Consider the following 17,681-nt stretch of genomic DNA (forward strand, 5'->3'; position numbering starts at 1 on the left):
TATCTTTGAAGAATTATGTAATTACTTTTCCCTTCTCCTTCAGAAGATTAATTTTATATAACAAGCATTTTAATCGTCAGCTAGAAAAAAAGGTGCTTTTAAATTGGTCCACAAGCAACCCCACCCCATACTAGCATTACATTACCAGTCCTAAAAATGATATCAACGGGGTGGGTAGTAAGAAAAGATCCATTAGAATAGATGCAGAATTTACAGGCTGCCTAGGCCCCAATATTGTTATTTAATAGGGATGGTAAGAATACTAAGTCAAAATAATAACTATTATATTTACTTTACAACTAACAGAACATAAAATACAAGTTATATCAATTTTTTTTTTAATAAAGAAAAAATTTCAAAAAATGTAACTTAAAACATAGTGTTAAATAAAAGATAAAAATTTATCATATTTTCAAAAAAAAATGCCTACATAATGCTTACAAATTCAATAAATATTTGTATACAGCTTTGAGACATTTAAATATAAACTTCTTGCAAATAGCAGAAATACATTCTAAACACTTTTTAATTCTTGACAGTATACCAACCATAATAATGAACTAAAATAAACCAATTATATCCATATTGTCCAGAATATATGTATTGGTCAACATCCGCCACTCTGAAAAAAATTAAAAATAGTTTATAACTTCAAATAAATTAAAATATTTAAGTATATTCAGACTAAATAACTTTATCAAAATACCTCATTAAATTAATAAAAAAATCATTATACAAAATATCAATAATAACGTGTTGACAACCTACAAACTGCCAACTGGAGCAGAGCAACCAATTTCACAAAAATTAATCTTTATTTGTAAGTTATTCACATTTTTAATCACTTAAAATTGTTAAAAAATAAGTATAACAACACTTTATTATACATTACTACTATTGTTATACAAATATAATTATTTATATTATTAAAATTATTTATATTATTAAAATTATTATTATTATTATTATTATTATTATTATTATTATTATTATTATTATTATTATTATTATTATTATTATTATTATTATTACTCTATCAATTTTATAACTTTTTAATTCAATTAGTGAAGAAAATTAAAGGAAGAGGTTTGAGACAATGGAAATGTGGATGTAAAGCTGTGGATATAAATGTGGACAAGCTGGGTGAATAGAAAAGTAATGAACAAGTTCTAGAAGTAAAGGAAAACAGATCACTTTTAAAGTTAGCTACTAGACAAAAGACAAAATTGATTGGTCATATGTTATATATATATGTATAATATTATACGTAAGAATTATTTTAATTCTTAATAAATATATTTGAAGGAAAAGAATTAATTGGGAAGAAATCAACGGGATGTTCCAGAGATACATTTTTTAAAAATACAAAGATGGAAATGGCCTTTGCCATTTCAGTGGCTTGAAGATGGCAGTGATGGTGAAGAGAGTGAGAGGGGGGAGACATGGTTATTTCAACAAGGAATCGCCTTTGGAAGTTATGATGAAGGAGATAATCTAGCCTGGCTTATAACAACTTCTGCCATATCTGATATTTCTGGGTTTTTTTAATGTCTGCTATTTTTCAACTAACTTTAACAAATATAATGTCTAATTTTCTTCATAATAAAATGCTTAAAATTTTACCTAATAAACATAACTAAATGACACAAATATTTACAAAGCTGTTTATTAGTGATTAAAAAATTTGAAGTCAAAATTTTGAAATTCTTAAAGATAAAATTCTTAAACTTGTTTAATGTATAGAAGCTGCTGTTGGGTAAATATGTACCCAATTTTATTACAATATTTCAATCCATTTTTAAGACATAAATTTTTATTGAAAAAATGCAAACTGGTAAGTGGCAGACTGAAATGTAATAACATTTGGCCACTTTTTTTTTTTATTTACTCAATCAGTCCCTCAAATTTGGCAAACATCTCCCAGGACACCTGTTATTTTATATATATATATAAAATTTATATTTTATGAGTGATTAGTTAGTAGTATAGACTAAAGGGGTCTTCAACAGTAGGCTTTCAGAAATGCACCAATTGCGTAATTCCACTCTCTCCTTTCACATGTTTCTAATGGCCATTTAAACTGACACATTTCATGAATACACTGAATACCTGTTCAGTGTATTCCCCTCCTCTATACATACACCATTATATAAAATGTTCCATCGTTGGAAACAGTAATGCAAGTCATCATTTGTTATCAACTTTAGCATCTTAGCCGTTTTCTTCTTTACCTAATCTACTATCTGAAGAAGGATTCCTTCAAAGCAGATCTCAGCTTTGGAAAAAGATATGTCACATGGAGCTACCTCTGGTGAATAATGTAGATGGTCCAATACAGATAATCTTCTTATCAGAAGATACTTCTTTACAGAACAATAAGCTCCATTAAAGAAAAAAACGCAGCTAAAATGATATTTTTATAAATATTTTACTTTAATATATACTAAAATAGAGTAAATACTATTTCTAATAATTAAAGTAATAGTTTTAACTAAAAATCTCCTGATCTCCACGTTTCAGCCTATTCTACAAAAGGTTCTCGATTCAAATCCTGATCAAGTTTTGGCATTTGTCATAAACTGAAAATTTCCATTCCATATACCTATGCCCAAGCTTCAATATAAATATATATATATATGCACATAAATCAATGTATTTATAAACACATATACAAATAGTTATACATAAAGAGTTTACATAAGTTACGTATATATAAAGACAGATACAAACAATTAAGAAATACAAGAGATTATCTCTAAAGTGAAGACTGTTTCATTCTAAAAAATTTATTCTGAAAATTTTATAAATATTTTTTATTTCTCTTAAACTAAATGGTCATGAACAATGCAACCAATACAGCTCTTGAAACATCAAGAAAAAGAAGGGCCAGGTCGGAAATCGTTGAGCGACGATCTTTTCTGATTTCATCATAGATGCGTTTCAACAAGTCCTGGGAGATTATTGAATGCGTCCCCGAAACATTCTTCATCATGCACATTAATTCTGTTATTTCTAAACCTCTCACACCATTTTCGGACATTTCTTTCATTCATTACATTATCACCATATACAGCAACCGACTGCCTATCAATTTCAGCCGGCTTAACGTTTTGATGGTTTAAAAAATGTATGACTCCATGTATTTCACAATAACAACACCACTTTTCCTATTCATTTTATAAGTAATAAACTCACATGTAATAAAAAGTACGACAACTTACAGACACAATGCAGTGGCCATGAAGACACAGGTTCACCAACCTTTTAAGGAGAGAAGTTTCCCAGCGATCTTTACTTTAGAGATATCCTTTGTAATACTTTTTAATCCAACCATGAGTTCAGTTTAAAATTGAATCATTCAATTCAATCATCAAATTGAATCATCATTTTAAACTAGATAGAAATGTTTATAAAGTCATTATAGACATGACTTTCACCTTAACTGCAATAAATGTTAATCGTATAATAACCCTTAATAACAATAGAAAATAATAATCAAATGTTACATTTATTGCATCAATCTCAGCTTGGTCCAAAGGCAGTCTCCTGTACTTTTGAGGCAGTTGAAAATCTTCAAGTATAGGCTTAGCAATGACTTTGCTTTGCAATTTTCCTGAAGAGGAAGGAGGTGAAGGTGCAACACTCCTGGCAGTACAGTGTTGACCTCCTAAATTGTTAAAAAATAAGACATTATTTAATTTCAAACTAACTGTATTTTTGAATATTTTACTTATTATTTATTCACATATATCACAAGTTATTCTATAATAGTCAAAAGAGATTTTAATATAAATTTGACTAAACCACAACAGACTGGTGTAATGTTCATGTTTATAATATAAAATACGCATATAGTAAAACTCTAACTACTCTTCAATAAAGTGAGCAAAAGAAATTGTATGAATGACAGTGAAATTGCTATACTGTATATGAATAAAAATATAACTAAACAAATTTATTAGATGGACTATATCAAACTGAAAACTGCAAGAAGTGCACATGAACCACCAGGACAATGATTGTCACAAATAAAATAACTCTGTGAAGTCAATCAGGATATCCATCATGCTCAGCGACCTTAAATGTGTCCTTTCAATTTCTAAAAAACTGATTTTCATGCTTGTTTGCACCACAATTTTTCACCACATTACTTATACAACATTACTATATCATATTCATTTGTATCTTGTCTCTGTAAAAATGGCATTCTTGTTAACACATTCATAAAAATTTGGTTACTTGAATAGATGCTGTTTTATGTGCAGAGTTTCATAAAATTATTTATGTATACCAGCTTATACCAAATGTTCAATTCAGCAGTACTAGTAATTAAACATATTAAATAAAATTAGGAAATATGACAAATATCTATAAACATGAACTGTAACAAACTGTGAAAACAAAAAAAATTAAATTTACTTGACAAAAAATAGTTTCTGATCACTTACTTTACTCTATATGTTCATAATAAAATGTTTCTTAAATAAACATAATGAGTTTATTAAATAATAATAGGCAAAAAAACATGATTTTTTACCAAACGTTTTTTACAGCTTGATAACACTAGTGACCAACAGAATCTAGAATAATACATAATAGTTTTCTTCTCATCTTTTACAGAAGAAATATAATACTTCAAAATGGTTGAACAACCAATCTAGTTCATTAGAAAAATCACGTTTCTAAGCCAACTAGTTTCGCAGAAACTATTAGATACAGTTCTGAGACCTGTTTATTTAATTTTTCAAGTCAATAAATGTGTAAAACTAGAAAATCTGCCCCTTAATTTGAGATCCAGTTTCCTAAATTTGAGACAGCAAAATACTTTGCTGGCCATAACTAGAAAACAAAGCTTTTCTGAATATGTTTATGGGAACATTTTGTTTATATTACTGTTCCATAAATAAGCTCCCAAAACATGGCTGCACAACTCTGAATCATCTGATCTCTCTTTCTCTCTGTCATATGTGTATATACAATTGTACACCCTTGGGGCGTACATTTTTACTTTTTGCATATATATATATATAGAATGATTTACAAAGAAAACTTTTCAGGACATGTTCTACTAGTGAAAATAAAGAAAGTTCAAATAAACATGCTTCATTAAGAGAGTGTGAGAGTGGTGAAAGATTTTGCCTTGATTTCTGTGCCTTCTGTAAACTTAAGCCTAATTCTTGGGACCCAAACTGAGGGGTAAATTTTGTTGTTTTATGTGAAATCTCACCTGAAAGATTTGTATATCAGTACAAAGAATGTATATTAGTAGATATGTATATAAAGAAATGTATATTAATAGTTTTTGAGAAATCTGGGATAAAAAACAAAATATCAGGGTTGAAAGACATACTGCTTTATGTTTGGTGTTAAATAACTACGTTAAATGGGCAATAAACATAGAAAAACCTTTTTTTGTAATAATATGTAGAAAATTTAATCTTAAGTAAAATGTTACAAATAAAGTCCAGAGAAACTAAATACAAATGCTACAATTTTGAAGTTTATTAAAAACAAAACATATAAAGATGTGACAGATTTTCAAAAAAACACCTAGAGGAAGGTCTGACTAATTTTTGCATTTCTAATACAAAAACACGGTTAGCCTTTTTCAGGAACTTACGGGAGTAAAATATTTATAAGCATTTTGGTCTAAAATGTTTAAATTAGTACAATTTTTTAAAAAAAACTACATTATTTAGTATATCTTAAACATACGAGGTCTGTTCAGAAAATAACCAAACATTTTTAATTACCCGCTAACTGAGATATCTATCTACTGATGTGCGATTGGCAGCATTATTCCACATAACCTCCTCTGTAACCACATGTTCTTGGATTGTTGATATCCTGTTTAGTTTTCATGTTATTGTTACTTGAGTGCAACATGTTTGTAGAAAGTAGCGATGAAAGTGTCAGTAGCAATTTTTGTAATGTGGAATTTTCAGAAGCACAACGTAAAACCTTGTGTGAAACTGAAGAAAGCTTTCACAGAAACATTTCACCTTTGAATCAAGCTTATGAACATGATGCTCTGTTACAATGCAATGTTACAAGTGGTTTTCATGATTTAAAAGTATCATCAGTCACTTGAAGATGACCCTCAACCAGGAAGGCCTTCGACTTCCACTGATGACACCCACATTCAGAAAATCAATGATCTGGTGCATGCAGATCAACGATCTGGTTCATGCAGATCACTGATTGACTATCAGAAAACTTTCAGAAGAAGTTAGCATTTCAATTAAATCATGCCATGATATTTTGACTGAAAAATTGAACATGCATCGAGTTGCAGTAAAGTTTGAAAACAGAGTAACTTATAATATTTTTAAATGTAACCATTATGAAATTTAATGAACTCTGTAAATATGTATAAGTAAGTGTGTATGTGTGTTACAGCTTGGCTTAATTTAATCAAAAGCGCAGAAAACAGTGTGAATATTTTTATCAGCCAACACTCGCTAACAAAGCATTTCCAAACCTATGGTTTTTAAGAACTTTCTTCTTCATTTTCACCAGTAGATCATGTTCAGAAAGTTTGTTACATTCTTTATGAATCACTCTGTATATATAAAATATAAACCACCAAAACACAGTGCTTAGGTAAGTAAACCTTACCATATTAATTTCCATACATTATTAATAATATATTATTTCCATATAGTAACCACATTATATGTACATATATATATAAATATGATATATCATATCATATTTACACATTTGCGTGCATGCATATATGTGAGTGTTATCCCTCTTATATGTGTCGCAACTCATATACAGAGTGATTCAAAGAAACGGGAAATTTTGAAAGTTGTGTTGGTAGCCATGGGCGATTGGTACCACTTGATAAGTGGCGCCAGCCTCTCTAACCTAACCTGCCATTTAGTTGTCATGGATCCTTGGAGTGGTGCGCAACGTGCATTTGCTATCAAAGCGTTTTACAAAAACAATGACAGTGTGGAGGGAGCCCGTAGAGAATTTTGCCGTCATTTTAATCTGGGACGGCACGACCGTGTTCCATCAGCACATGCAATTAAAACATGGATATCTAATTTTGAGGAAACTGGTTTGGCAATGAAAAAGAAACCTCCAGGCCGTGAGCGAACCGTCCGTACACCACAGAATGTTCAAGCTTTACAAAATGCTGTCACGCGAAGTCCACATCGGTCAATCCGTCGTCTCTCAGCATCTTTACAATTGCATAGTTCAAGTGTTCGAAGAATGTTAGTGAAGGACTTGCAATACCATCCATACAAGTTGCAGATCGTCCAGGAACTGAAACCGAACAATGCAGTTGTGCGAGCACAATTCTGTAATGTATTGCTTCAGAAGATAACGAAGAGTTTGTTCACGAACTGTGGATGTCAGACGAAGCGCATTTCCACCTCAGTGGATTTGTTAACAAGCAAAATTTCAGATACTGGGCACAAGAAAGTCCTATGCAGCTACACCAGCGTCCGTTGCATAGCCAGAAAGTGACCGTGTGGTGTGCTATGTCATCTTACGGTGTTATAGGCCCTTATTTTTTTGAGGATGACAACGGTCTTGCGATTACAGTGACGTCGGCTCGTTACGTAGCCATGGTTGAAACCTTTGTTGTGGAACAACAAAAGAGATTTCCACCAATTCTTAACACAGCCTGGTTTCAACAAGACGAAGCAACGTCACATACTGCACGAATGTCGATGGCAGCTGTACGCCGATTGTTTGGACAACGTGTCATTTTACGAAATGGTGACATTAGATCGCCTGATTTTTCAGCTTGCGATTACTTTTTGTGGGGTCACCTTAAAAGCAAAGTGTTCCACAGTAGACCTGCTACAACGGAAGAACTGAAGGCAAAGATCCGACAAGCAATTGCGAAAATTCCAGTTGAGATGTTACGTCAAACCATGTACAATTTAACGAAGAGACTTCGTGAGTGTTTACGTAGAAGAGGAGGTCACGTGCAAGATGTCATCTTTAAAAAATAAACTGAAATGTATGTATCCTAAAATGTATGTATCCTAAAATGGCAACACTTGTACAATTACATGAAATAAAATTCATTTTCTAAAAAAAATTTTTCATTAATGTTATTTAATTTTTTTAATTTTCTGTTTCTTTGAATCACCCTGTATATCAAATGATTTTAGTCACCTTGATAATATAAAAATAGTGATGTAAAAAAAATTGTTATTGTTAGAAAAAACAGCTGCCCTAAATACAAGTGTTCATCAATATACCTTCAGATTTCATTACAATAATATATATTACACAGTTATTAGTGTTTTGAGAATAAAAAGTAGGCAAATAGTGAATTCAAGCTCTTTAATTCACAAATTAATTTTCTTTAAGTTATATAAAATAATTCTAAAATATTAATAACTTTATTATGGATTTATTATAAAAAAAAAAAAAATGTACAAGAACAATTTATTCAATCTATCAAACTTTTGGCCTTCTTCCAAGTATCTGATAAAATTTTACTTTTTTGTTTTATACAAGTTTTTTTTCTTCAAATAACAGCATAATAGTAAATCCCATTTACACTTTTGTAAAACAATAAAAATTATTACTAACTTTATAAAACTGGAAATATGATTCAAGAAAATCTTAACTACAATACAGTCTCTTCCCCAACAGAATTCCAATGTAATATTTAATAGAAATAAAATATTTTATTTTAATTAACTGTCATAACTAATGATAATGACTTAACGATAAAAATTCACATTTACTTTCATAATTTTAATCATGCATAAAAGATTCTTAAGTTTTCTTAATTATTTTATAATGACAAATAAATTATAACTAACTTGACACAATTTAAGAAAGACATAAGTACACCTATAAGATATAAGTACATCATTCATCATTTTTTCACAACAAAACAAATTGCTGAATGTTAAAAATTTTGTTTTATTTCTATTCAGAATCATATACAAAGACCTAATAAATGAAAATATACTAAAAAATAAAATATTTACTTACAAACTTAATCAACTTACCATCTGACAATCCTCCTTTCCGAAACTTTATCAAAGGAACATGGGGCTTAATAGTCTAAAATAAACAGAATGCATAAAATAAATTGTTTAAACATAAACATAACTTTTAAATATATATATATATATATATATATATATATATATATATGTCAAGCAAAAACTTGACACTAGAACACAACAAATTAAGATGTTAAGTTATAAATAAAAGAAAATATTTAACAGTATTTATACTAAATCAAGGTTGTCTAGAAAATAAAATCTAATCACTTATAGTTTATATATATAAAGTCTCAACAACTTTACACAAACAGCAATGTAGTTTGACTCAATGGATGGAAATTCTGTCAGTAATATGTTCACACTTTTTCTTTAAACTTATTAAAATAATTAGCAAATTCAGATTGAATCAAATAATGTGGAAAGTAAAAAACTAATTTCTAACATTATCATCTCGGCAAACTGCCAGTAACTAACATCCAAAACCTTACTATCAATAGAAATAAATACATAAAAAATGCTCAGAGATCAGAGATAAGAACCAAAAATGAATAAAGATATTTAATCAGAAAAATGTAAAGTATCCTCCTTCTTCATTAACTTTAGTAGAAACATCTAAATCATACTTTATATATCAACAAAGGATTAATCAAAGAATGTGCAATTATAATTTATTGTTATTACATATGACATCAGTGTATACCAGAAACTCTTCCACTTTATAATTATGGATTTATGGCACACATTTAAAACACAAAATTGCAATGACTGGAGCCAAAGAATCACCTTTCATTAAATGTAAATGTATTTTCAGTAAAGAATTTTCTTAATAATTTTTTTTTCAATCACATTGAATTACAAATATTTTCACACAATCATATATTTTTTGATCATCTAAAATGCCTCAGCCATTTTAATTTATTTTTAAAATATGATAAATTCCTTTTGCTATAGTAATTAAAATTTTACTTTTATAAAATAATAATTTCAATTAGAAATGCAAGTGTGTTATTGTTAAAAAATGTGATGGCCAATTTAAAAATTAAGTTGAAATGACCTTCAACAGATAGAAAGTACTTTGATAAACAGAAACAAAATGTATGATGGCATGTTATCAATTTTTGTTTTATATCAATTTTATAGCTGAAATTTTTTAAAAATGAGTTTTTCTCAGTAATAATAAAATCAAGAATGATAGAAGATTATCAGTCTTACAGAGAAATAACTACAGATTTCAACAAAATATTTATTTTCATACATATAATTGTCTTGACACTGTCATGCTTTTCATTAATAATCAATTGGTTACACCTTTAATAAACTATTATTACTCATATTTATGAGTGTAGTATTAATATATTTAGTGTAGTAGCAATTATTACATAAAAGGTATGTTTATAGTCAACTGTACCAGTTTTCATACGTATGTATATTAGTGTGTTTGTTGAACAGCATAATAAAAAAATTGAATTTTTGAAAGAATTCTAAATATATGGAAATAAATTTCAAAAATATTTTTCATTACTCTTTTCCAGTACCTTCTTCAGGAGAGCAGTAAATTGAAAGGTCATAAAATGTGCTATTAGCATGGATATTCAGAAAACTACAACAAAGTGAAAATCGCATTAACTAAATTTGAGAAAAATTGACATCCTATTAAATGAACAGATACAACACAGATCAAATATACTATTTGACTACTTTCTAAACGTATTCCTTACCACTTAAAAATTATAATTATTAATAATAGTACAATCTACAATACCAGTGATGAAGGAACTAGAGAATAATTTTGCTGGAACCATAATTTCAGATATTTAGTAAGAAAGTGATTTTTTAAATTAATTTTTTATTAATATTACACACATAACATTAACAACATAAAGATCAAGAAGATTGTTAATAAATATGCCTATTAAAATAAAACTAATTAAATTAAAAATTACATGATACCTTTTTTCTAATCATGTTCTTCTATCTTAATTAGACAAACTGTAATACAACCAGGCTAAAACCAAATTATTATATAACAATGAAGAAATTCTTCTATTCATTTTTTTTACCATTAATATATGGATATTTTAAAAACAGTCCTATTAATTCTCAAAAATAAAAAGATCCTTCCAATGGGGAAAAGACTGTTTTGAGTTGAAGTATCTCTTTTTATGTTAAGTAAATGTATCAAGAACTGCCTATATGTTGCACATTTGGCACAAAGATTGATCATCAAACAATGTATGATCTTCAAAATGGTATCACAAATAATGCATGACCAAACTTTATAATTGTATACATCTTTGAGAAAAATTGCCAGAAACAAAACAAAAATCACCTAGGCTTCATGAGATCTATGTGCAATTATTTGCACATTGCAATTACTTTTCCTCCAAAACAATCTTAAAGATAACTTTAAACTAAGAAAGTCTAACTACATAAAAATAACCCATATTTTCAGAACAGAAACAGATGTGTACTTAAAGTATGTAAATTATATGGTTTTAAAAACATTTGTTGCAACAAAAAACTGGGTAGAAGGGTTAGATGATATTGATGTAAATATGATAGTTAAGTTATCTTAGTTGGCAAACAATATTTCTGCAACAGCCTAAACATATTAGTAAATTTATGAATATAAGGGTCATACCATTGATATAAATCCACAGAAATTGGCAATACACTAACTGGTCCTCTGAAATAAAATTTACTTCTTTGAAGTCTTTAAAATTACAAAAATTATACAAAATTAAAATTAACCAAAAATCCAACACTAATTAAAGTTACATTTTCAATTATACATTTTAAACGTAATATTGTAACGAATTAATACATAATACATTTGCTACATAACAATTGCAAATGTAATTTTAAAATATTCCTAAATCATAAAAAAATCGAAATAAATGTCCTTTTTATTAACTTCCATTCATTGGTTTAATAAATAATCTAAGTTAGTTTAAATCTAAAAATGGACGAGTATTTTACAAAATTAAATAATACTAGACTTTTAAAATTACTAAATCTTTTAAAAATAAGAAAAAATTTAAGAACTCGCCCCGTCAGATTGAGGTTATTAACTTGAAATATCATAACGTAAAATTAATTACAGACAATCATAATCGATTTAATAAATTTTTATCCAGCTTAACATAGAGTTGTTACTATGGTCAAATTAACTTACTTTGAAGGACCTAGAAAATGTAAGAGTAGTTGTAGCCATTTAATTTAAAAATATTTCTTCATACAACCAACCAAAAATTAAAAGTTACAACATCTACGTTCTCAGCTGATTTTGTAACCGATGCAATCAGCTGACGGCTGTACTGTTATGCTATTTATGATTTTTTGTAACATGGTACTGTGATAAAGCAGTCGCTAACCTTTTAAGTTTTGTAAGTGGTTTACGTGATATGAAAACGTTATGTTATAATTTAATGGAAAAATATCGCGCTAACATTTTTGCAAATGGTTCTGAAACATATAAATTAAATGCAACAAAATTATGCGTGTAATCTGTGCAGAATGTGACGCTGTTAGGAGGGGTTACAAAAATTTAGTGATGTAGTGTAATGAATTTTGAGATAAACGTAAGTTATTTATATTTAATATTATTATATCTGTAGGCTACGTTGCATGTGGCGTGTCATTTTTAATGATCAGCCATGGATTTTTTGGACTTCATTAGAAGATGGAAAAGAGTTATAGAGAATTACTTTACTTATAGAAGAATTCTTTTTATATTGATTGTTATCTTTTGTTTTTTTCTGTATACTGGACCATATTTTCTTCGTTGGTTGAGCACTCGATCATTCCAGCCAAAAGACTATGCAGAAGTATGTTTAAATGATAAAGTATCATCATTTTATTACGATGTGGAAGAATTCAATGCATATGTACTACATAACCCCCCACTAGAAGGTGAAAAGATTTATAAGCCATTTGTTGGAAATGGTGTGTTTGGCGTAGAAATAGATTATGAATCGCCTATTTATATTAAACAGAATTTAGCATTATCTTATCCAGTGTTTTGGCATCCCATTGTAAATGTAAATTATGAAAATATGATACCCAAAGAAGCATTAGTTTCCAATTTTTTGAGTGGTATTGTCTACAAATATCAATGTTATGCCAATGGTTTGTGGGTAGCTTATGACTATTATGCACATAGAACAGTTCCTTCAATTTTTATTCAGGAGATAAAAATAACAAATCCAACCAATCAAATTATTTATTTAGAACTTAAGCAGTTAAAACAGTCAAAGTGGCCTACAGCCGTAACACAGAATATAAATGTGCAGCACGGACAGTCAGAAATGGTTGAATATAAAGTAGTTACTGGACATATTGAAGATATAAAAGAGAATTCAAACAAAGTGATAGCAGTATCAGTAATAACTAGAAAGATTAATGAAAATGTTGAAATTGGACCACAGAGTACATTGTCTCTACAAGTCCTCACATCTGTTCATTATTCAAAAGTTATTTCAAAAAGTAAGTACTCAGAAGAAAAAGATGTTGTTGAAAATGAAAATATTAAACGTATAAAGGAGGCTATTCAAAAGCATTCAAATGATTTCAAAAAGACTCATGTAGATGTATGGCATCAGCTGTGGAGCACTGGTATTTACATAAGTTATTCTAAGGCTGCAGATGCAATAAATGGAGATAAAATTAATGCTACTATGTATTATGTACTTTCAAATGTTCGATCCCCATATCATGAAGATGCAACTACACCTTCTCAAAAAACTGAACTAATTAACACTTTGTCGTATGCAGAAGGTTGTTATGGTAATCACCATACACTTCAGGCAGTTAATCTTTGGAGTGACTTATCAAGTATTGATAAAATAAATAAAATAGTTTCTTATTGGTTGTTAACTTTAGAAAAACAAGGATGTCATAATTTAGTAAAAGCTGGTGCTAGTGGTGTACTTCAAGCTATGGTTTTAAGTTTTGGTGGGTTCCGTTTTAGTAACCAACATTTAGAGTTTAATATTCATCCTCAGTTTCTACATCGTGAATATTTATTTAGGAGATTAAATTATGGTAATCTTACTCATCTTAATGTAAGTGTAGTTTTACAAGAAGATAATAAAGCAATTTTAAATGTTGCATTAGACCGAAGTGATAAAAATTATTATGCATGTGATGCTGGTTGTTTAGATGATCCAGTACAGTTAGGACCTGAAAAAGTTGTCTTTCCTGTCAAGTTAACGGATCCTGTTACACCAATATTGTATATAACATCTGATAAACAGCATATGGAACTTTTACGTCATGCAATTCATGTTAAAGAAGTTGCAGAAGCTCCTGCCCTGGAACATCATGTTATTGCATTGCATAAGCATGGTCATCATCTTGGAGGCCTTCCCACCCTTTTTTGGGTGTCTGTCGGTTTTCTTATTGTTGTGTTTCATTTATTTCTGTTTAAACTTATTTATAATGAATACTGTGGTGGTCAAGACAAGTATAGATTGCGTTATGGTAAACTATAAAATAGTATTATATAAACTTATATTAAAAAAATACGATTGGAATATGTTTTGTACACAGTTTTTATAAGGAATCCAAAATACTATTTATATTAAAAGCAATTTAATGCATATTATTGTACTCGAGAATTTGAACCTATAAAAGAATATTTATATGACATTGTGCATCAATATTTTTTTATGTCTATTATGGAGTTAGTTACACTAATAATTTTAAAATATTTGATTATTTTATAACTTAAAGATAAATATTTAGAGTGAACACTGTGGGGTCTGTAGCTTTATATAACTTAATATTTTGTTGTGTTATTTTGGTATTTATATGCGCCAACATGACGAAGATATTTATACAAAAGTGTTCTGGAAATAGATTGCTGAATTTAATTCTCTTCTTTTAATCATGTAAAGAGTGATAATCTTGTCATGCTGTTACCACATGGTATGTAGTTGAAACTGCTTTAATATTCTATCCATATTTACTTATTATGAATTAGTGCTGTAATTTAAATACATAAAATTAGTTCATTATTAATGATGTACTCCCAATATGTGCTATACCCAAAGACATATTATATCATAGAGATACAGAAAATCAACAGTAGCATGATGTGAAAGTTTATTTCTACACTCTAAGGAGTATTTTTTTTACAGATTTTTAATAACTTATAAATCAAACCAAATTAGTTAAAGTAATTGAAATCTGGATGCTAGAATATTATAAGAATTCTTGCACTAATATTTGTCATAGAATATTTCTAGCGCCTATATAATGAAAACACACTAATTTTTAAAGAAAAATACCCTTTATTTTCTGGAAGAGGTGACTGAAGTGTCAGCTGAAAGATGTTACATTTTACTGTTATTTACACTTTGTCAAGGCCATAAATATGTCAAAAATGTCCATTTATTGTTTTATTTTATTTGAAATAATACATCCATTTTTTTCTGAGCTTAAATAGAATAAATTTGGAAAAATTATTAATTGATATCTATTAATTATTAATAAGCACACACACACACACACACACACATATAAAAGTAATTTAATAAATCTTGTTTCCGTTGAATTAAGTTTCTTATTTAAGTTTATACTTCATTTTGACTTTTTTTTATTAATGGGGGATACTCCCCATTAATCATTAGATATTACTTCACCAGTAAGAGAACATGTTTTATGAAAATTTGGCAAGCTATAAAATATGTTTATACTTATTTGATCTTTACCAATGTACAAGTCTACAAAAAAGTGCTTTAATTTATTAAAATTTTTTTTTTGCGCTTTTTTGAAAACTCATGTCCAAAAATATATCCTGAAAAGTTGAATCTCTGTGTTTTAATTGTTTAGTTCACACTTTACAAAACATACACTGCAAGTATAACAATGTGTTGTAACGTGTTATTGTATGTGGCTTGTTATTGAACTGATCAGGGATGAGACAGTTAACAACATCCCTTGCAACCCCATGGTTTGACAACCTGTGGAATAGCCCAATAAGCAGTATTACAGAAAAAAAGTTGTAGCATATGAAGTAAATTTAAAACACAGACAGTTATATGGTAACCTCGTTTCCATAGAATACAAAAAATGAACAGTGCATTTTTTTTCACAAAGTACTATTGGCATTTATTATTAGTTAATGATCCTAGTAATCATTGCCACTTAAGCAAAAAAGCCAATGAAGTTAAAATATAGAAAATTGTTGTATAGTATTTTTTTTTCATTTTTGTTTTCATTTTAAAATAATTTAAATGATTACCAAATCAGTAAAAAATCCATGTGTTAATTAATGAACTTACATCAGATATACATTAATATATATGTATATTGAAGTGAGCCTATGTCAATAAATATCTCAGTATTTAATGACATGGACTCACTTCAGTATTAATTTTTTAATGTAATTTATAAACTTTTTTATATCCATTTGATAATGTTATGAAATATTGAAAATGTGTCCCTCGAAGATAATAATAAGTGACTTTTTAATTTTTTTTTTTTTTTTTTTTTGATTTGGTATTTATAATTTAACATATCGATGATTAAGTTAAATAAAATTTGTTAAATCATCTATCTCCAGTATTTGTATTATTGGTTAATCAATGTTTTTAAAATATAATGTAAGTTTTCTTTCAGTTATTGAGCCACTTGAAATAGTTTTCATGATCTATTTTAACTAAAGTGATGCTTAGCAGAGTGTCTGGTATTTTTTAAGTATAATATTGCATGATTTTTTTAAAAATAAAATTATGGTTTAACCCAATAACAATTAATACTTTCAAGGATTTTCATGTGACAAATTTAATGCTTTTTTTTACTGATCCATTCATAAGTTTAATTCATTCAGTTGCATTGTATATTTAAAAGATAAATTAATGTACACAGAAGAGTACATTTAAGATTATATTCATCAAACCTTAATGCCAGTTTGATATTGTATGTTGAAGATTATGTAGCTAAATTTTTAAATTAAATATTAGCTGGTTTTTTGTTATAATTTTTCAGTGAAACCTTATAACATTGTTAATAAACATTTTCCTATAAATATTATAAGCGGTTTCATTGTTATAGTGGTAAAGAAATTTCCATATGCCTTCATTCTTAATTATATTTATAATCTTGCAAAAAATTATTAAAATAATGAAATTGATTTTAATTTCATTTTTAAAATAAATAAAAAAACTGGTAATCTTTTTAATTATATTTAGATTATTTTGTATTTATTATGTTATTTCTTAAAAAGAATTTATATTATGAATGTATCTTGCATTTTATTGATAAAGATTTATACAAGTATTTCTGTATAAATCAAGTCTAGTCTAAAATGTAATTTTATTTTTTGAAAATGTATAGACATTTTTATGTAAACTACCATAAATAGTTGTCAGTATCAAAAATATTTAAATATTTTTTACATAGCTTACAGACCCAATATATTTTAGCTTGACCCCAGTAAGTAAGAATTGTACTCATAAAGAATTTGCAATTGCAAAAAAAAACTTTTATGTATTATTACTTTTGTGAGTCATTTTACTTAGTGAACAGATGTGTAGCATTCCAATATTATTTATTATCAAACAAAAACTAAACTTTTGTCAAGCTATTAATATTATTTTTTTTATACTGAAATATTAACATATATTATTTGGCCTAACAACTGTAAAGCTATTTAACTGTTTAATAGTAGTTACAATAATAAGT

The 17,681-nt window shown here is 28.0% G+C and overlaps 3 protein-coding genes across 3 annotated transcripts in view; 2 read left to right on the top strand and 1 right to left on the bottom strand.

Moving 5' to 3' along the window:
- Positions 1 to 273: 273 nt before the first annotated feature.
- LOC142321944 (uncharacterized) lies at positions 274 to 12,325 on the bottom strand. The gene is made up of 4 exons (XM_075360477.1): positions 12,169 to 12,325; positions 8,994 to 9,048; positions 3,507 to 3,667; positions 274 to 622 (listed from the first exon to the last, which is right to left on the bottom strand). The coding sequence occupies exons 1-4, from the start codon at positions 12,205 to 12,207 to the stop codon at positions 608 to 610; spliced, it is 270 nt and encodes an 89-aa protein (XP_075216592.1). The 5' UTR covers positions 12,208 to 12,325; the 3' UTR covers positions 274 to 607.
- Positions 12,313 to 17,681, top strand: part of LOC142321943 (tubulin polyglutamylase complex subunit 2) — a 47,431-nt gene continuing 42,062 nt past the window's right edge. Inside the window, exon 1 of the mRNA XM_075360476.1 lies at positions 12,313 to 12,574. The gene's annotated coding sequence lies outside the window, so the exon portion shown is untranslated. The remainder of the gene's footprint in view (positions 12,575 to 17,681) is intronic.
- Positions 12,571 to 17,071, top strand: LOC142321942 (uncharacterized protein KIAA2013 homolog). Its single transcript, XM_075360473.1, has one exon. The coding sequence runs from the start codon at positions 12,650 to 12,652 to the stop codon at positions 14,483 to 14,485; it is 1,836 nt and encodes a 611-aa protein (XP_075216588.1). The 5' UTR covers positions 12,571 to 12,649; the 3' UTR covers positions 14,486 to 17,071.

The sequence above is a fragment of the Lycorma delicatula genome, chromosome 3 (assembly GCF_047948215.1).
Source record: "Lycorma delicatula isolate Av1 chromosome 3, ASM4794821v1, whole genome shotgun sequence".
Taxonomy (NCBI): Eukaryota; Metazoa; Arthropoda; class Insecta; order Hemiptera; family Fulgoridae; genus Lycorma; species Lycorma delicatula.